The sequence below is a fragment of the Antennarius striatus genome, chromosome 24, assembly GCF_040054535.1.
Source record: "Antennarius striatus isolate MH-2024 chromosome 24, ASM4005453v1, whole genome shotgun sequence".
Lineage (NCBI taxonomy): Eukaryota > Metazoa > Chordata > Actinopteri > Lophiiformes > Antennariidae > Antennarius > Antennarius striatus.
In genome coordinates, this window is record NC_090799.1 from 7,985,057 (window position 1) to 8,002,678 (window position 17,622).

Here is a 17,622-nt window from a genome sequence, read left to right on the forward strand (position 1 = left end):
ATGAAGTTATGGGAAAGAGTAGTGGAAGCTAGACTAAGGGCAGAAGTGAGCATTTGTGAGCAGCAGTATGGTTTCATGCCAAGAAAGAGTACTACAGATGCATTATTACTTTGAGGATGTTGATAGAGAAGGCCAAACGGAGCTGCATTGTGTTTTTGTAGATCTGGAGAAAGCTTATGACAGGGTGCCCAGGGTGGAACTGTGGTATTGTATGAGAAAGTCTGGAGTGGCAGAGAAGTATTTGAGAGCGGTGCAGGACATGTATGAGGACTGTAAGACAGTGGTGAGGTGTGCTGTAGGTGTGACAGAGGAGTTCAAGGTGGAGGTGGGACTGGATCAGGGATCAGCTCTGAGCCCCTTCTTGTTCACTATGGTGATGGGCAGGCTGACAGACGAGGTTAGACAGGAATCTCCATGGACTATGATGTTTGCAAATGACATTGTGATCTGCAGTGAGAGCAGGGAACAGGTGGAGGAGAAGTGGAGGTTTGTCCTGGAAAAGATAGGAATGAAGGTTAGCCGCAGAAAGACAGAATACATGTGTGTGAATGACAGGGACCCAAGTGGAAGAGTGAGGTTACAGGGAGAAGAGATCAAGACGGTGGAGGATTTTAAGTACTTAGGGTCAACAGTCCAGAACAATGGAGAGTGTGGAAAAGAGTCAAAGAAGCATGTACAGGCAGGATGGTACGGGTGGAGGAAAGTGTCAGGTGTGATAGAAGAGTTTCAGCTAAAACGAAAGGAAAGGTGTACAAAACTGTGGTGAGACCAGCAATGTTGTTTGGTCTAGAGACAGTGTCACTGAGGAAAAGACAGGAGACAGAGCTGGAGGTAGTAGAGATGAAGATGCTGAGGTTCTCTTTGAGAGTGACCAGGATAGATAGGATCAGGAATGAGTACATCAGAGGGACAGCATATGTTAGAGGTTTTGGGGATAAAGTCAGAGAGGCCAGACTGAGATGGTTTGGACATGTCCAGAGGAGAGATAGTGATTATATTGGTAGAAGGATGCTGAATTTTGAACTGCCAGGCAGTAGGCCTCGAGGAAGATCAAAGAGGAGGTTTATGGAAGTAGTGAAAGAGGACATGAAGGTGGTTGGTGTGAGAGAAGAGGATGCAGAAGACAGGGCTAGATGGGGGCAACTCATTCGCTACCCCTGATGGCGACCCCTGAGGGGAAAAGCCGAAAGGAAAAGAAGAAGAAGATACTCAATTAAACGTGATGAGTCCTGTGATGTGATCGAATAGACAGCGTAGTTGTGCTGGTATGTAAACTCAGATGAGCTGCAAGAGAAAATGATCATATTAATAGCACTGCTTGTTTGGAACTTGTTACCTAAACATGCTATATAAAAGTCCCAAGGAGTGGAAACACTGTTTTGTCATTGGAGCTCAAGCTGACTGTATTCATCACGGATGTACAGCGGTGGCTCTCTCACCTCCCCTCCCTGAAAGAGTCCAGAGACGCCATTTCCATCACACACTGAATGGGGATTACTGTATTTAGAGCAATTGTTGATATGTGAGCTGCATTTGGGAGCACATTTAACAAGTTCATCAATACAACAAAACATAATACAGTAATGGAAGGTAAACTTAAACCACCAAATATGGTACAACAAAGTAGTCACTTGGTTCTCTCCAGGATGAGCTGCATGGAAAATAATCAATCATGAATCTCATTATGCATCTGTAGACTAGTTAATCAATTTGATAATACACTAAAATAGACACCTTGCTTGAGCCTTCATATATAAGCCTTCATATATAAGGCTTATAATTTTTTTGCGGCTCCCGACAAGTTTGATTTTAGTTTTTTTGGTCCAATTTGGCTCTTTGAACGTTTAAGGTTACCGGCCACTGGTCTAGACGGAGATATATAGCAGTGAAAAATTGAGGTTACTCTCCCGTTGATGTTTTGTAGATTTTCATAATGGCTCCTAGTATTTCATATGTGATCAGAGTGCTTTTCTAAACATAGCCAGGCATCTAGCCAAACCTTTACTGCCCAAATTGACTTAATTTTATTGAATTATGGTCAATGATTTCCCATCGCAGTCTGCGTTCCATTTGTCTCGTCTCCATACTTCCCCTGGTGGTTTCAAGGTATTAATGACTTTCCTGGAGGAAAGCAGGATGGCCCGTATTTTATGACCGTCTTATCCACTTCCCTTGAGGTGAGAGCCGAACAAATAGGCCTTGTATTCCCTCCCCAATCACTACCCCAATTGTGTTTGCATGCACTGCCACCGCCAGGCACGCCGCCAAGCTCTTCTTCTTTTCTCTCCGACTGCAAAAGAAAAACACAAATCTTTGCCACCACTGCTTTCGCCTCTGCTCCCAGCTACCCTTGCGCCTCAATGCTTTCTCTCCTAAGTGTTCGCAATAACCAAAAAAAAGGGATGCAGAGAGGCTGAATCCGAGCGCGGCGCCCGTTGAGCATGACTTGATTAGTCCGAGGCGATGATGAGGAAGAAGAAACTCAGGGGCAAGGGTTGAAGTGGAGGATTTGGAGAGGAGCTGAACCAGCCAACGCCAGCTGGGGATAAGGAGCAGCATCCTTTGCTTTGCGTCTTTTGGTTTTCTCCACCTCTCGTGATTTCAATGACAGCTTTGTCCTCGCCAGGGGACCAATACACCTGTCATTCACATGCAAAAAGAGCTGAAGACTCCCCCTTTGCACCCACATGTAAAGATACCATATATACAATATAAATGCCGAGCTGCCAGGACGCATTGGCCTGTGCTATGCTATGAGTTATCAATTAGCCTATGTGTGAGGTTTCACAACATTACAAAGCTTCTCAGAGCACAAGGGTCCAGGGTGGCGCAACATAGTTTAGAAGGCATTTAACGGGCAGCCCTCGGGAAAACTTGGGATGTACAACTGAGATATTCATCCACGGGAGACCCAGGTGTGATAAGTGGACTTTGAGTAATGGTGCAGCCTTGTTGCACCTCGTAGATCACATCCGTACTGGATGTGGAATGTGCTGAATAGGGCCTGGATATGTTTTTTTGGGGGGTTGATAGTGTCCAGAAAACAGATCCTCGTCAAGACATTTAAAGCACTTTTATTACAAGGCAGAGAGTATTTACAGGTGAAACCACACTTCAAAATGGCACCGAATTGTAAATGAATAGTAAATATTAATGCAACTAAGTTAGGTGGCTCATTTTACATTTGCCTAATTTGCATGCGTTGACTGACTTGGACCACCAGGGACGCCAAAACACTCTGAAGACACTCACATGAGAAGTCAAATAAAAGAATCAAAACAACAGGCTGAACAACAGGCTGAAGCCAAGTTGAACTACATTTGGTATATCTGTCTTTTTCAGATGGAGCGAAATGGGAATTTGTTTGCGCTGCTCCAAAAAAAATTCAACACTTTCCTGATGACCACTGTCAGAAGTTGTCAGTTTAACATTTAGCTTCAAAACATCTCTCCCTAAAGCCACAAATTTTTTTCTTTTTGTTCTTTCTCTACCCAGACAAGATACACAAAGAGGTATGATGTGTAAGTTCTCGAGGTGTCGAAAGCTGCTTGTTTTGTTTTTTTATTTGAAAGGCAAACTTCAGTCCAAACGCTAAGAAACACTTTGCCATGTCTCGCTCTAAAATGTTGAGCAACTCAAAAAAAGTGGATGAACTTGCACCCATGCTGCCATGGTATTATCCCCTACTGTCCAAAAGGTCGTCTGGATGGACAAGAGTGGGTACATGTGTGCGTGGTGTCAGGAGGACCAACAGACAAGTTGCCGTGGTGATTAAGGCGGTCTTTCAAAATGAGGCTTTCCCTTTGAAACTGGGCTTCATATCATGAGATGAGAGAACATGATTGACCTACTTCTCCTATGGGAATGTGTGGCACCCTCCTCATGGGTGGTACCCTCCTCCACAACTGGTACTTGAGCTTCCCACTGAGTCCCTTGATCTCCCAGGATCTGGACACTGAGGCCTAACAGCCTGCAGAAGGGAGGGGGTGAAGCGCCTCAATAACTACTGAACCCACTACAAATGAAATGTAACCCTAACATTCCTGCTCCCCTGGGGATGAACCATGAGTATCGATCGTCCTCAGATTTTTGAGAGGAAATGTTTCGCTCTCGGCTTCTGAAGATCTGAAGGTACATTTTATGTCTACTTTTCACATTCAGGACATCGACCCAAGAGACGATGGCAAGATTCACATGAGGTGACAGACAGCAACTGATATGCTAAACAGGAAAGTGATGGGAGACCGATTGTAGGGAACTATCAAAGGTTTCATCAGTCGGACGGGTAGCGTGGTAGAGACGGGGGGGACAAAGGATCTGTTGGTTCTTTAATCCACTTTCTCACAGAGTGACTGCGACCCTTGTGGGATCACTCGGCCCACCACAGCTTGACTGTGGGATCCAACGTGACTCAGAACAGAGCAGCTTCAAGGGAGGAAAAGTTCCCATTTTGGGGGAATTACCCATGATACATCACATATTTTAAGGATGTCGTGTGAACATTGAATACTGGTCTGTTTTCCTCCCCGCAGTTGAAACACACGGAATACAGCAGATTGGTGACTTTAAGTTAAGCCCATATACCAGCTAGGTTAAGCTGGGTGACCCTGATAATTATGACAGAAATTTGGTGAGCAAAATTGCTTGTTTTTATTCTTACAAAAAATCCATATATAAACAAAAGACTACATCAAACTTTGCAAGAAAATTGACATGCAATAAAAATCAAGCCACACAAAGATCTAGATACACAATTGGAATATTTTGTCCTTACCGAAATGGAACGGTCTTCTCTAGTAAGACCTGAATATTCTTGCATACATTTAAAAGTTTTTAAATGAAGGGATATGATCTTTTTAATAACTTTTGTTTGAGTACATTTGTTTCAAATAATGAGAAAAATTATCAGCGGCAATTATCCATAAATAACACCAGTAATAATAAAAACTTAAAAGTGCTTTCCGTTGGTATTTGCGCATTTCTTTCTGATGAATCTCTTTTGCCCTCTAGTGGTCGTAAACCGCTATATGTGCTCAGGGTGGTTCTGCAGACTGCGGATGAACTCCTGCACTGCTGTGCCCTCATAGCAGATCTTATAGACAGCGGAAAATAACGGAAACCTGTCCGAGAAACGCAAATGCAGACGAGCAGAATCAGTTCAGGATATTAGAGGAAACTAAAACGTTTCAACACGCCAACTAGCATCAAGGCAGACTCACTTTTCCACCATGTTCTTCCTCTTCAGGAGCTTGTAGACTTCGGCTGAGGTCTGCGGACCTTGCAGCTTTTGTCCGTTGAGCATTTCAGCCTCCAGCTCAGCAATAGACTGGAAGAAGGGACATAAAAAGTTTTAACGCTTGGAAGCGTTATCAGTTATCCCGAACGTCAATTCTCTCATCCTGACTCACTTTGGACGATTTCACAAAGGCCTCTGCGACTTTACGATTTCGTCCTCCGTAGCAGGTGGTGACCAGATCGGCCACACCGCAGCTTTCCAGGAAGGTGGTGGGGCTCACTTGGCCTTCGCAGAACAGCTTGGCGAAGGCGACCATCTCCATCAGACCCAGCCGGATCACCGCCGCCTTGGTGTTGTCGCCAAAGCCCAGGCCGTCGCAGAATCCGGCGCCAACCGCCACAATATTCTGATGCGCAACATTTTGCTTTTGCTTTGCTTTTGGAACTAGTCAATACACACAAATATGTCTGCATACCTTCAGAGCGCCACACAGTTCCACCGTATCGCTCTCGTCTACCACAGTGATCCGGAAGTTGGGCGTTTGAAGCAACTCTTTAAAGATCTGGCCGTTTTTCTCATTTCTCGCTCCTGTGTTGAACAGAAACTAACAGATCATCTCTCCGATTGTCAACAACATGTCAAAAAAATTTTGTTGTTGCAATCATCAGACAACCACATCCTCTTTTCAGACTTAAACCAATGCCTGTATGCAAGATGCAATAATTTGCTGACAGCGGGCAAAAGAATCGGCGTCTTACCAACGGTGGTTTCGCAGAACTTCTCATCTGCCACCTCGCTGGCAATGTTGGCACCCATCAGAACGCTGACGTCAATCTCGAGTTTCTCTCGGATGATATCAGAGATGAGCTTCAGTCCATTCGGTCCCTCATCAATACCCTGGACGACAATAAAAACAAAAGTCAGGGTATCCAAAATAGCGCTTCTAAAATTACCGTTTTGTGAGCTGAAAATAAAACAACAGAAAAATAAGAAGCAAAGTCAGGAAACTTTGTTTCCCCTCGTTTCCCCGCCAAGGACAAGAAGAACAATGATAGGATCCTACTTTGATGAGCGAAATCCCGATGGTTCCCTCCATGATGTGAGGCTTCATCTGGTCACAGACACCACTGATGAACTGGTGGGGGATCACAAAGACCAGGATGCTCACTCCTTTGACCGCTTCCGTGATGTCCGGAATGGCGACCTGGTGGGATTTCAAACATTAGTCCTGAAGCGGCATCAAATGACAGAGCAGCAGCACGTGGGGAACTGGTTCAGCAAGAGAGATGTAAAAGTATGGTGAAGCACTCACAACATTCTTGGGCAGCTTGTGACCTGGGAGATATTTGACATTTTCATGATCCATGTTGATGATCTCCGTCAACTTCTTCCCATCAATCATTTCCTCATAAACCCACATGTTCACCTGCGGGTCGAACCGGTTGGAAGCTCTGACATTGTTCCCGATTATTTTGGCGATAGAAGAGCCCCTGAAAAGGACAACAGAGAGTTAATGACAGCACATATCTGGACTGTCGTGACTCAGACAAAACCAGGCCGACTGAAAAAACTGGATTGGAATCGACCTTCAAGGGTTGGTTTGCATTTAATTTAATAAATCTTGGAAATCAGGTTTTAAAAATCAAAGGGAAATGGAGAAACAGTCTGGAGCCTCCTCATGGAGATGGGGGGATAAATAATAAAGGAGAGTCACTCGAACGATTAAAAATGCATCACAAAAGAAATATAACAGAACAGTTTTGTCCTGCGGATCTCAAAGGAGAACCCAATCAGGATCGTTTAATTTGCATCCAAGGCTCTGACAAGACAAGTCACCAGGACGTGAACACGGTTGTATTCATTCCATTCCATTAATGTAGGCAGAGGAGCAATGGCAGGCTGTCCACGCCCTGTCTGAACAAGTGTAAGGCCAAAAATCAGGACCGGCGCCAACAAAAAACTTTGACATGCCGGAACAATAGCATGAACATCTCAGGCATGATGGATGGCGAGCCTGTGCTGATGAGGTGATGATGGAAGGGACAGTGTGACCGCCTAAGCGTCCCCCACAGTCTCAGCAGCCTTCCCAAGGGTGACATCATCCAGTGGTTATGAGGAGGGAGATTAGAACAGCAATTCCTACTGTTACAACAGTTCTGTCTCTTAAAATTATTGTGGAATTTATGCTTTTTTTTGTTACTGCTTAAATTACAACCATGAAAAGTTAATTCACAACAACCCCAGCTGCAGTGGTGCGTTCTAGTCCCTTAACAGACTGTATCTTGTAAAAGATTGAGTATACCAAGGAGACAAACCAGATTCGATCCAAACTTTCCAAATAACAACATGCTGGGCTTGCGCTAGCCATTCGCCACTTCGCCATAGGCGAAGTAAATTCCAGATTGGCTACAAGGTTCTTAGACTGTGTAGCCACAGTGGCGTTCTTATTTTTACGGAAAAAATGCTAAAACTTAAAACTTCGTCACTCGCTAGCAGCGCTCCCTAGTTCCGCTAGCGAGCAGTGCTCGCTATTTCTGCTAGCTCTTTTAGCTAGCTAGCTATTTCAGCTAGCGAGCGGCGCTTGTGCTGCTATTTCCGCATGCCGACGGAATTTAGCCGAAGCATGCCGAAGGAAATAGCCGAACTGACCTGAACGCTCCCGATCATTAAAAATTGTACTCGGGTCATGACCTCCTCTCATCCATTGAAAAATAAAATATTGTTTTTTTACAAGCTGTACCCGCGAATTTGTGTACAAGGCGAGGACGCTCGATCAAAAGAATCCAGTGTTTTATAGTAGAGTTTGTGACAGTAAAGTCCTCATTAATAAACAAATGGGGCATGCTGAGAGGGGGGAGGAGTGGTGACAGACCGATCAGAAGGTAAATGAAAGATATTATCAATACTTGTTTGTACCCTTAGATTTATGACACCTATGACCAGCAGGAATAACCAGTGATGCATGTAAATATGTATTCACCTCGCCTGCTATTTTTCATGCCTTTTTAAATTGAAATGAAAAATCATGTTGTTGAATTAAAAGAAAACAAAAAACTATGGCATACCAATGGTGTTGGTGGTGGTCAAAGTTCAAACGTCTTCTAGTCCAAGTAAAACTTACAAGTAAACATTGAGTAATATTTTGTATGACTGTATCGTCACATAGTGAATGCAAGTTTTCAATTGCTGAATTTCACATTCATACCTGCATAAAGTAGGACAGAAATAAAGATAGTTAAGCTTGAACTGTTGACCTTAGTGTATTTTTCTAGGTAAACTGAACAGAAGATTTTGTCCTCAGAATGCACCAGAATGCAGGAAAACAACCCCATTTTCTAAAACATTTCCCAGGGGAGGTCCCCCAGGAGAGGCCCCCCAGGAGAGGCCCCCCGGACATTCTGTGGCTTGCTCAATTCTTTTACAGTGAGCCACAGTGGCTTAGTCATACTAGCTCCTAGTGCAAGCCCAGACATGGATGAAAAGGTCGCGATTTAACATCAAACTGATCGAAAAGACAAATAAAAACTTGCCAGTTTCCAGATCCGACGATGCAGACTCTTTTAGCGGGCATTTTGGAAGCGTCAGATCCCTCTCTTTGTTTGAGATACAAAGACTGTTCTCTTTTTCTTTCGTCTTTTCTAACTTCCTCACACGCCCTGTGGAAGTCCTCAGCGGATCCGCCCCTCCCTGCTCTCGATGAGGCCGTTCCTCTTAAATACGTGGAGCGATCACAACACAGCCAAAGCCGTCTGAACACACTTATCTCACATGCCTTTAACATGTTCGTTTTTACGTGTATTGTGTTGGTGATTCATCACTGGGTTTACTTTTTTTAAAAAAGTGAATAATATGATTATTCCAAAAAGAATAAAATCACTAATACAGAAGCAATTCCCTGTCATTTATCATGGAAAATCACGGTGTCTTATGGGGCAGACGCCGAGGAGTCTAAGTTCGGCTTCCTAGTGCGCTCGAACGCATCATTTAGCCGGCACTTCCGGTGTAGTTCTTTTCAAAATAATATTTCCACTCTGATAGCAGTAATTATATATCGACTCGCACCGTGTTGGATAGTGTGTGTAAAATTCCAATATACTTTTTTTGAAGAACAAAATAAAAGTTACATCAACACGTTGTTAAATATTACATTTTGTTTCGTGTTGTTTTATTTTTTTAAGAACATGTTTGTGACAGGAGTTCCAATCATCGATTCATCGATTCAATGACACTCACAGATAAAAGAGGACGACTGAGATTTAACTTTCACCCACGTCCCATATCAAGCTAAATCTGTGAAAAGGTAAGATACTTATTTTAAAGTATATTTTTACCGTCCTAATAATCAAATCAAATACTTTAGATCGATAAAACGCAATACAAACGCTTTGATAAATCTTCGACTTCCGGATTAGATTCAATTTTGACATGTAACTATTTGTAGCGTTTTATGCGTAAAGGTATTTTATCTGATGAACAGTAAGGTTTGGTTCCATTATAATTAGGTATTTTTTAAATTTATTTTGTCATTTTTATCCTTAATTAATTGTCACCACGCGACACACGGAACTCTGCGCTCGTGTCACATGACCGCTGATTTCTGGCGAGCAGTAAATAACAGGCGAGCTAGCAAGCAAACATAGCATCTGGCTACTCCCTGAGTTAAGAGGAAGGACAATGTTTTACCATCTGTTGTTACATTTAACCAGTTAACAGCTCAGTGGCTGTGAGATGTGAACCGACACCTTTACATTTGGTCGTAAAGGAGGGTCGTCCACTTTCTCAAATCGGTGTTTACTTAGCTAGCTTGACAGGTTAGCTTAATGCTAACAGCCTGACTACAGCAGTCTCCGTTGCTAGTGACTATGCAGGGGGAAACCACGGATGTCAGAATCACGGAAAGCGAAGGCAAATTGGATGTTTTTCCACAGAATAGGATCCCAAGCTCGGGGAGAGCAAGCACTAAAAGCTGGCAGTATAGGTGAGTGTCATTTTTATCCTGGTAGCTCTTATGTTCAAGTTAGATTTTTGATAGCCAAGGAGTGATCTTCAGACTGCAGTGACATCAGTTTTATTTTAAGTCGTGATCGATTTGGATTCGTGACCAGTAGTGCTTCGATTCAATCTCACGACACAACAAATCTGTCATTAACACTGAAAGATGGGTGTACAAGGATGCTAACATGTGTTTTTCCTCTCCCTCCAGTGACCACATGGAGAATATTGATGGCTACTTGATGAAATACACCAACCTTGTAACAGGGTGGCAATATAGGTGAGTGTCAAACTTGTTTTTAAATCTCATTCACACCAAAACTGCTTCCATCCAAGTGTTGTCATGTTTTTGCTGGTCATGATGCATATAGACGTCATAATGGTGGCTGTTGTTTCCAGGTTCTTTGTTTTAAACAATGAGGCTGGCTTTCTGGAATACTTCGTCAACGAGCAGCTGCGTCCCCAGAAGCCCCGCGGCACACTGTCATTGGCGGGGGCTGTTATCTCCCCCAGCGACGAGGACTCACACACGTTTACCGTCAACGCCATCAGCGGGGAGCAATACAAGCTGAGGGGTGAGTACTGAAGTACACGGCACTTTTTTGCAGCCGTGGAGGTAAGTTGTTCTTGTTGCGCCCAATCATTACTGCTCAGCTCCATTTACCGTCTCACCGTCCATCAGGCTCATACGTATTGATCTGGATGTTTTCCATTATCTACCAGTGGTGATGCACAAATCGATGCAGAGTAAGATTATCTTGGATGATGATGATGAGCTTTTCGTCACGTGTTGGTCTTTCCTGTCTCTCAGCCACCGATGCCAAAGAGAGGCAGCACTGGGTGAGCCGACTGCAGATCTGCACACAGCACCACACAGAGGCCCTGGGAAAGGTAAGGTGTGTGTGTTTGCGTGCGTGTGTCATAATCATATAAATGTGACACCATAATGTGGGCTACAGCCTTCATCTTCCTGTTTCCCTTTCCTCAATCGTCCGAGGAGCAATCAAACAAAAACCTGATGTGAAATATTAATGTGTGTGTGTGTGTGTGTGTGTGTGTGTGTGTGTGTGTGTGTGTGTGTGTGTGTGTGTGTGTGAGCACTGTAATTACAAGTATTGATCCGTACATGGATCTACTCTTCTGCCCACATTTTATTCCAAATAATGGTTTTGTGGATGCATGAGAGGAAACTCAAGGCCATCTTTTCAGAAGTGGTTGGAAATAATTAGGACTTTAAAAGAGGTACATTTTATGTAAAAACAACCAGATTGTTTTTGGCTCTGAGCAATGCAACTGTGAGCTGTTCGATTTTAACACTAGCCAAAAATTTTGCATTGCACAGAATAATCCTCCGCTAAAGTCCCGAACCTATTCGATGGCATCGCAAGGTAGCAGCAACTCGCCCATGCCACACCGTCGAACAAGCCAAAACCCCGCCTCCGTATTCAGCTGGTCGCAGGTCCACAAGGGCTCGGCGCTCTACTCTGGCAAAAGATCCCTGATGCCAGACCACCTTCTGGATGCCAGAGAGGTACTGCATGCCAGAGACACACTGTCGGTCCCCACCAGGTCAGACTCGGTGCACATTTTAGAAAAATGTCTATTTAAAAGGATTCAAGGTTTAAATAAAAAAAACAACAACCTTTATTTATGAAAAATGTGAGTGGATCTTGATACTAAAAACATTTCCAACAAGTTTATGGCACAGAACGTCCACTAGTGGGCGTTGTGGTACTTCCTGAAACGACAGCACACCTGATTTAAAGCCTCATGAATCTGAATTGGAAGCTTATCTATTGAATTTTAAGACAGAAAAAGGAGGAGGCTGAAGATGATCATGAGGCAGGCTGGTTTTCATTGAGGAGGTTTAGTTCTCTCAAACTGAATATTGCATATTAATGGAAATTTACCTGGAGTCAAAACCCTGAACAACACCAATGTGAAAGAGACCTGGCAGTACCACTGTAGTTTTGTAGAGTCCTTGTGTGTTAGTAGTTTGAGCTGCAACAGATTTCCTGCTATGTTGTGTTCTTACATGACACATGACAGAATTCATACAGAAATAACTTAACTGCTCATCCAAAACGGAAAACTTCTTGAACTTCTATTTTTCTACTAATTAACTCCACCGTTACCTTGATTTCACTCCAGATGATGAGCCAGGCGCAGGGCCAGCATAGAGAACTGATCCAGAGCATTGAGGCTCTCCCAGCAGTCCCTGGCCTCTCTCCTCTAGACCAGGATCTGCTGATGCTCAAAGCCACTTCCATGGCCACTATGAACTGCCTCAATGAGTGCCTTCACATTCTGCACTTGCAGCAGTTGTCCCAGCAGAGAGGCAACCTCGGAGGTCAGTGGACGGAGATTATTTCAGTCTTTTCAGTTTCCTGCTTTCCTCAAATTTTGGTTGTGTTTCTTGCAAGTCCGTCAAAACATTTCTGTCATGGAAAAAAGGAAATGTTTGAATAACTAGTTGACTAACTACTTGCGCTCCTTGCAACAAATCATATCCGTGCACCGAGAACAGTTTGTGTTGGCTGGACAGTGGAATTGTTTTGCATTATTGATAGGGAACTGTACCTATTCTGACCACTTGTCCAGACGGTAATTAGATCTTGGACAGTTGGAATATCCACAGGCAACACTTTGAGTGTTGAACGCAGCTTTAAATCAGCTTCCCAGTTTTAAACATTCACAATGGTTGTCAACAGAAATGTCTAACTCTTCGATGTCTCGACACATTGTATTCAGGGCAGATTAAATATGTGGGGGGGGGCACTGAGACGGTGCCCCACTTCTTCTCCGCAGATCTCGTTACTCAATGCATATTTTATCAGGCCAGTCTAATCACAACAGCCAATCAGATTAAGTTGAATTTGAGCTGAATTTGAATAAGATCTGCCCACCTCTAAACAAGCATCTAAAAAAAATGCCCATGCCATTCCGAGAGGCTTAACCAATCAGCGGGTGCGGGGTGTTTCCTGTCGATGGGGGCTTAAGTATCCTGATACCTGGTTTGGCGTTGGGTTACTCTCTATTTGTCTGGGACACCTGGCAAAGGATTCGCTATCTGTCCGGTCGGCAACCAGGGAAGTCGTGAGGTGCTGCGTGGAGAATGCTAGCCGAGCAGAGAGCGTTGTTTGTGTTGCCGTGAGCGACCAAGAGACTCAGGAGGGAGGGGGGGACACTGCCGAGAAGTACCTCTTGAACCCGCCACTGCTGTGCCCTCCCCTTCCATGGCAGGACCCACCATCGAGTGGTTGGAGCCCAAGCTGCCCGACATCCTCAAGAATGGAAGCAGCTCCCTGAGTAGCTTCACCACAGGGGAGGGACGGCTGGAGGGACAAAACCTTGAGCTCAGCAGCCCAGAGACCTGCAGCTTCTCAGGGGTAAGACCCTTGGAGGGACACCCACTCAAACCCAAGTCCTAGCTGGCTTGTCTCCCTCGGGGAAAGGGTCGTCCGGTTTTATTTATTTATTTTGAGTCATTTGTGACTAAAGTCACTTCTACGTTAGGACCAGGAGGACATCAGCGTGGAGGATGAGGTGGAGGACTGCTTCACAGACGAAGAGGAGGACCTGGGCGCCGTGGAGGAGGAGCGCAGCGTCATCCTACACCTTCTGTCCCAACTGAAGCTGGGCATGGACCTCACGCGGGTAGGTCGAGTTCCACGTCGGTCCAGTGACACAAAACCCCAAAGGCACCTGGTCCTCCCACACTTGTCTCATCCTCTCCCTTTCTGGTTTACCTTAAGTGTCATAGTGGGATAGAATGTTGTTTGATCAGATGTCAAAAACCCTCTAAGACAAGAAAAGTTAGTGATTTTATTTTGGGAGTCAATGACTTAGTTGTTTTTTCAAGCGCCTTCCAGGCTGTGAGTGTTCTTGCTTTCTAATGACCTTCCCTGGACACAAATGTCTTGGATCGACATTCTATCTTCCAGGGTCAGTTTGTTCCAGTATTTGAATATCCTCATATTAGGTTTCTGATTTATCAGTTATCTGGTGGATCCACCTCAGATGGAGATCTAGACGGGGTCACGTCCCTCGAGCGTCTCGTTGTTACTTTTCCTGAAGTCTCGAGGCGTTTTGAACTTGTGTATTTGGGCTCTTCTCCCAGGTTGTCCTCCCCACCTTCATCCTCGAGAAGCGCTCCTTGCTGGAGATGTACGCCGACTTCATGTCACACCCGGACCTCTTCGTGGCCATCACCGATGGCTGCACCCCAGAGGACCGCATGGTCCGCTTCGTGGAGTACTACCTCACCTCCTTCCACGAGGGCCGCAAGGGCGCCATCGCCAAGAAGCCCTACAACCCCATCATCGGCGAGACATTCCTCTGCTCCTGGAAGGTACCCAGGAGACCGGAGACCCCCGCGGAGCCGTCGCAAGGAACCCCTGACTCGGCCACCTCCCAGGAACCCTACCTGTTGCGTTTTGTGGCAGAGCAGGTGTCCCACCACCCCCCCGTGTCTGGCTTCTATGCCGAATGCCAGGAAAGACGGATGTGCATTAACACGCACGTGTGGACCAAGAGCAAGTTCATGGGGATGTCCATCGGCGTGTCCATGATCGGAGAAGGTCAGGCATGTGTTCATAAAGGGGTGCTGAGTCAGCAAAGATAGCAAGGGACACTTTAAATTTGATTTAGGGCTTGTGGAATCCTAAAAAGGTTCCATTCCAAAGTATGGATCGCATGAGTCTTGAACAAAACTAGATTTTGTCTTGATGCAACCTGACGTCCCTCCTTCATCTGTTTTTCCCCCAGGTTGCCTGTATTTGCTGGAACATGATGAAGAATACACTTTCACGCTTCCCTGCGCATACGCTCGCTCCATCCTCACCGTCCCCTGGGTGGAACTGGGCGGGAAAGTGAACATCGCTTGCACCAAGTCGGGATACTCAGCTGTCATCACTTTCCAGACTAAACCTTTTTACGGTGGCAAATTGCACAAGTGAGTGTCTGGCGGTCCTGTTGGGGAAACCTGCTCCTCTGGGGCCAGATTTGACAGATGTCAAGTTTTTGTTGTGGTTCTGCTTGCGTAGGGTGACCGCGGAGGTGAAGCACAATACCACAAATGCAGTGGTGTGTCGCGTGCAGGGCGAGTGGAACGGCATCCTGGAGTTCAGCTACACCAACGGCGAGACAAGGACAGTCGACGTTCCCAAGTTGCCCGTCACCAGGAAGAGGGTCCGGCCGATTGAGAAGCAGGGACTGACAGAATCCAGGTCGGAGACACAAAACCAGATCCGGTTCTCGCAGAATAAGAATCTCATCTATTAAATGTCTCGATTTCTACATTCCCCCCTCCCCCTGAACTCACAGGCGTCTGTGGCAACACGTGACGGAGTCCTTGAGGGAGAAGGATATCGAAAAAGCGACCGAGCACAAGAGGCTCCTGGAAGAGCGACAGAGGACGGAGGAGAGACATCGGGTCGAGACCGAAACCAGTTGGAGGACCAGATGCTTTGACAAAGAGGTGACTCATTCTGATTATGGTTTTCACTGATTGTCAGATGGACTAATGACGACGAGTTGCTGACACTGGTTGTTGTTCCCCCCTTGCAGGGTGAAGGCTGGATCTACCACAAACCACTTTGGAAGAACTCCGCCTTCAAATCCTAGGTGGGGATGCTTAACGCTGTTGATCGTGGAATGAGTGAACAGACACACGCCCTGGCGACTTTTATGAAATGCAATACCTGCACTGACTGATTACGAAAAAGTGGAGACAAACGTGGCGCAAAGGCGTTTCTCTCATGATGTACTTCACAAAGCCTCAAAGCTTTTGTACTGCTAATCTTGGTTTTTTGTTTTTATAATCTATTGTCGTTGAAAGCGTTTTGTTCTGCAGGTTACGGTACTTTCTTTACACAGCCTTAAGACCAACTGATCAATACTAAGTTTGGGGTTCTGCTGATCCAACTGGACGTAAGTCATGTATTTCTTCCAGGAATCAGAACAAAATCCTAAATTAGTTGGAATGCAACCTAATAAATGTCCCCTCGTTAAACCTGATTTAGCGAACCAACTGCATGCGGGTTCTCCGAGCAAGTTCAGAACTGTCACGTTGGTGTTGTCAAATTTCATTGGCTTGTCATCAGATCGGTCTGATGCCACTGGATCCTGATTGGTCGCTTGAGGGAAGTGAAGAGAGAAGGAAGGTGTCACACTTTTTTAAATTCTTGAGGAGCGATGGAAGAAAAATAAATCTAAAGCTGTTTGAACTTTGGTGGAATTGTTTGTGTTCCTGTTAGAACATCACACCTTGTGATCACCGCACTAGATGAACGTCAACTATTGATGGGACAATCACTCATATCTATGAAGTTTGGTATGAAAACTGGAAATGGGGGGAACAAATAAACTGAGTTCTGAGAGTCGTGGTTAAGAGTTAAACCACTCCTGTTCCTGAACAAGTTTCAACTTCAGGTAAAAGCAACCTTGTTAAAATTTGACAATGCGATGCATTTCCTGAGGCGTCTCTTGTAATTTGCATAGTTTTTGTTGACTTAAGATCCTTTGAGCCAGTTTTTGTAAGACTTGTCGTACGCTTCTCAGGAGGAAATTCTCTTGCTGTTGGTATAAAATTGGCAGAATGGCTTTTATACTACGGAGATGTTTTTCTCATTGCCTTATTTTAATCTATATCACAGTTGTGTGCATATAGATTTGAATGAAACTCTAAATTCCCCTGTTTTGGATGCTGTAGCGATATTATCGGTTTGAATAGCATGATGTAACTCACTGAAAAATAACCCAATTTTGATTTCTGAATTGACAAACTGACTCATGAGTAAATGCAAATGAAGAATGGAACCCTGGCGTCTGATCTGTTGTCTTACAATGAGTCTCTTTCCACTGACTGCAGCTAATGTACTCCTGTCTGCACCATTTAAATTTGTTGGTCTGTTGTGAAAGCTTTTAACCAAATATGCTTCTTTTGTAATGCAAATAAATATTTTCTTTGAATGCTTTTCCTTCCCCTCTCAGGCTTTAATTGATCCTATTTTTAGAGCCACTTTTTTGTGCAGACATTTCTCATTTGGTCTGTATTTTTTTTATTATGCTATAAAACAAACATGATCGTTTTAGCCTAGTCTCAACTCATTCCTGTGTTACGTGAGACACGACTAAAGTTTCCATCTTTTTAACCCAGAGATCCTTTTTTTCCCCCATGGCGCATTGTAATGGAAATTTGTATTGTGTGTGTCCTGATTTGACTCTTATCATGTCATTACTGAGAACTTGCTTCAAAACCTCTCCATGCAACTGCTGGGCTAAGTCACATCTTAGTTTGTTTGGACAAAGAGGTCACAGCAGGTCACAGCCCATCCAACCAGATGGAGAACCAAAGGAGAACCGATGGAGAGGAGATGGAGACCTGTTTTCAG

The 17,622-nt window shown here is 44.7% G+C and overlaps 2 protein-coding genes across 4 annotated transcripts; one reads left to right on the plus strand and one right to left on the minus strand.

Moving 5' to 3' along the window:
* Positions 1-3,106: 3,106 nt before the first annotated feature.
* On the minus strand, positions 3,107-9,145 carry LOC137591629 (glycerol-3-phosphate dehydrogenase [NAD(+)], cytoplasmic-like). The gene is made up of 8 exons (XM_068309751.1): positions 8,767-9,145; positions 6,549-6,726; positions 6,300-6,440; positions 5,995-6,133; positions 5,712-5,824; positions 5,409-5,642; positions 5,220-5,326; positions 3,107-5,120 (listed from the first exon to the last, which is right to left on the minus strand). Exons 1-8 carry the CDS (start codon positions 9,015-9,017, stop codon positions 5,024-5,026), a joined length of 1,260 nt encoding a protein of 419 aa, XP_068165852.1. The 5' UTR covers positions 9,018-9,145; the 3' UTR covers positions 3,107-5,023.
* A 311-nt stretch (positions 9,146-9,456) lies between these two features.
* Positions 9,457-17,205, plus strand: osbpl11 (oxysterol binding protein-like 11). 3 transcript variants are annotated; one of them, XM_068309279.1, is made up of 13 exons: positions 9,457-9,536; positions 10,440-10,508; positions 10,628-10,803; positions 11,040-11,119; positions 11,571-11,759; positions 12,380-12,578; positions 13,472-13,617; positions 13,745-13,885; positions 14,349-14,808; positions 14,996-15,182; positions 15,274-15,456; positions 15,554-15,707; positions 15,797-17,205. In XM_068309279.1, exons 2-13 carry the CDS (start codon positions 10,447-10,449, stop codon positions 15,851-15,853), a joined length of 2,034 nt encoding a protein of 677 aa, XP_068165380.1. In that variant the 5' UTR covers positions 9,457-9,536; positions 10,440-10,446; the 3' UTR covers positions 15,854-17,205. The 3 variants fall into 3 exon arrangements, with proteins under 3 accessions (XP_068165380.1, XP_068165379.1, XP_068165381.1); XM_068309278.1 differs by lacking the exon at positions 9,457-9,536 and adding an exon at positions 9,834-10,214; XM_068309280.1 differs by lacking the exons at positions 9,457-9,536; positions 10,440-10,508; positions 10,628-10,803; positions 11,040-11,119 and adding an exon at positions 11,215-11,470.
* The last annotated feature ends 417 nt before the right edge of the window (positions 17,206-17,622 follow it).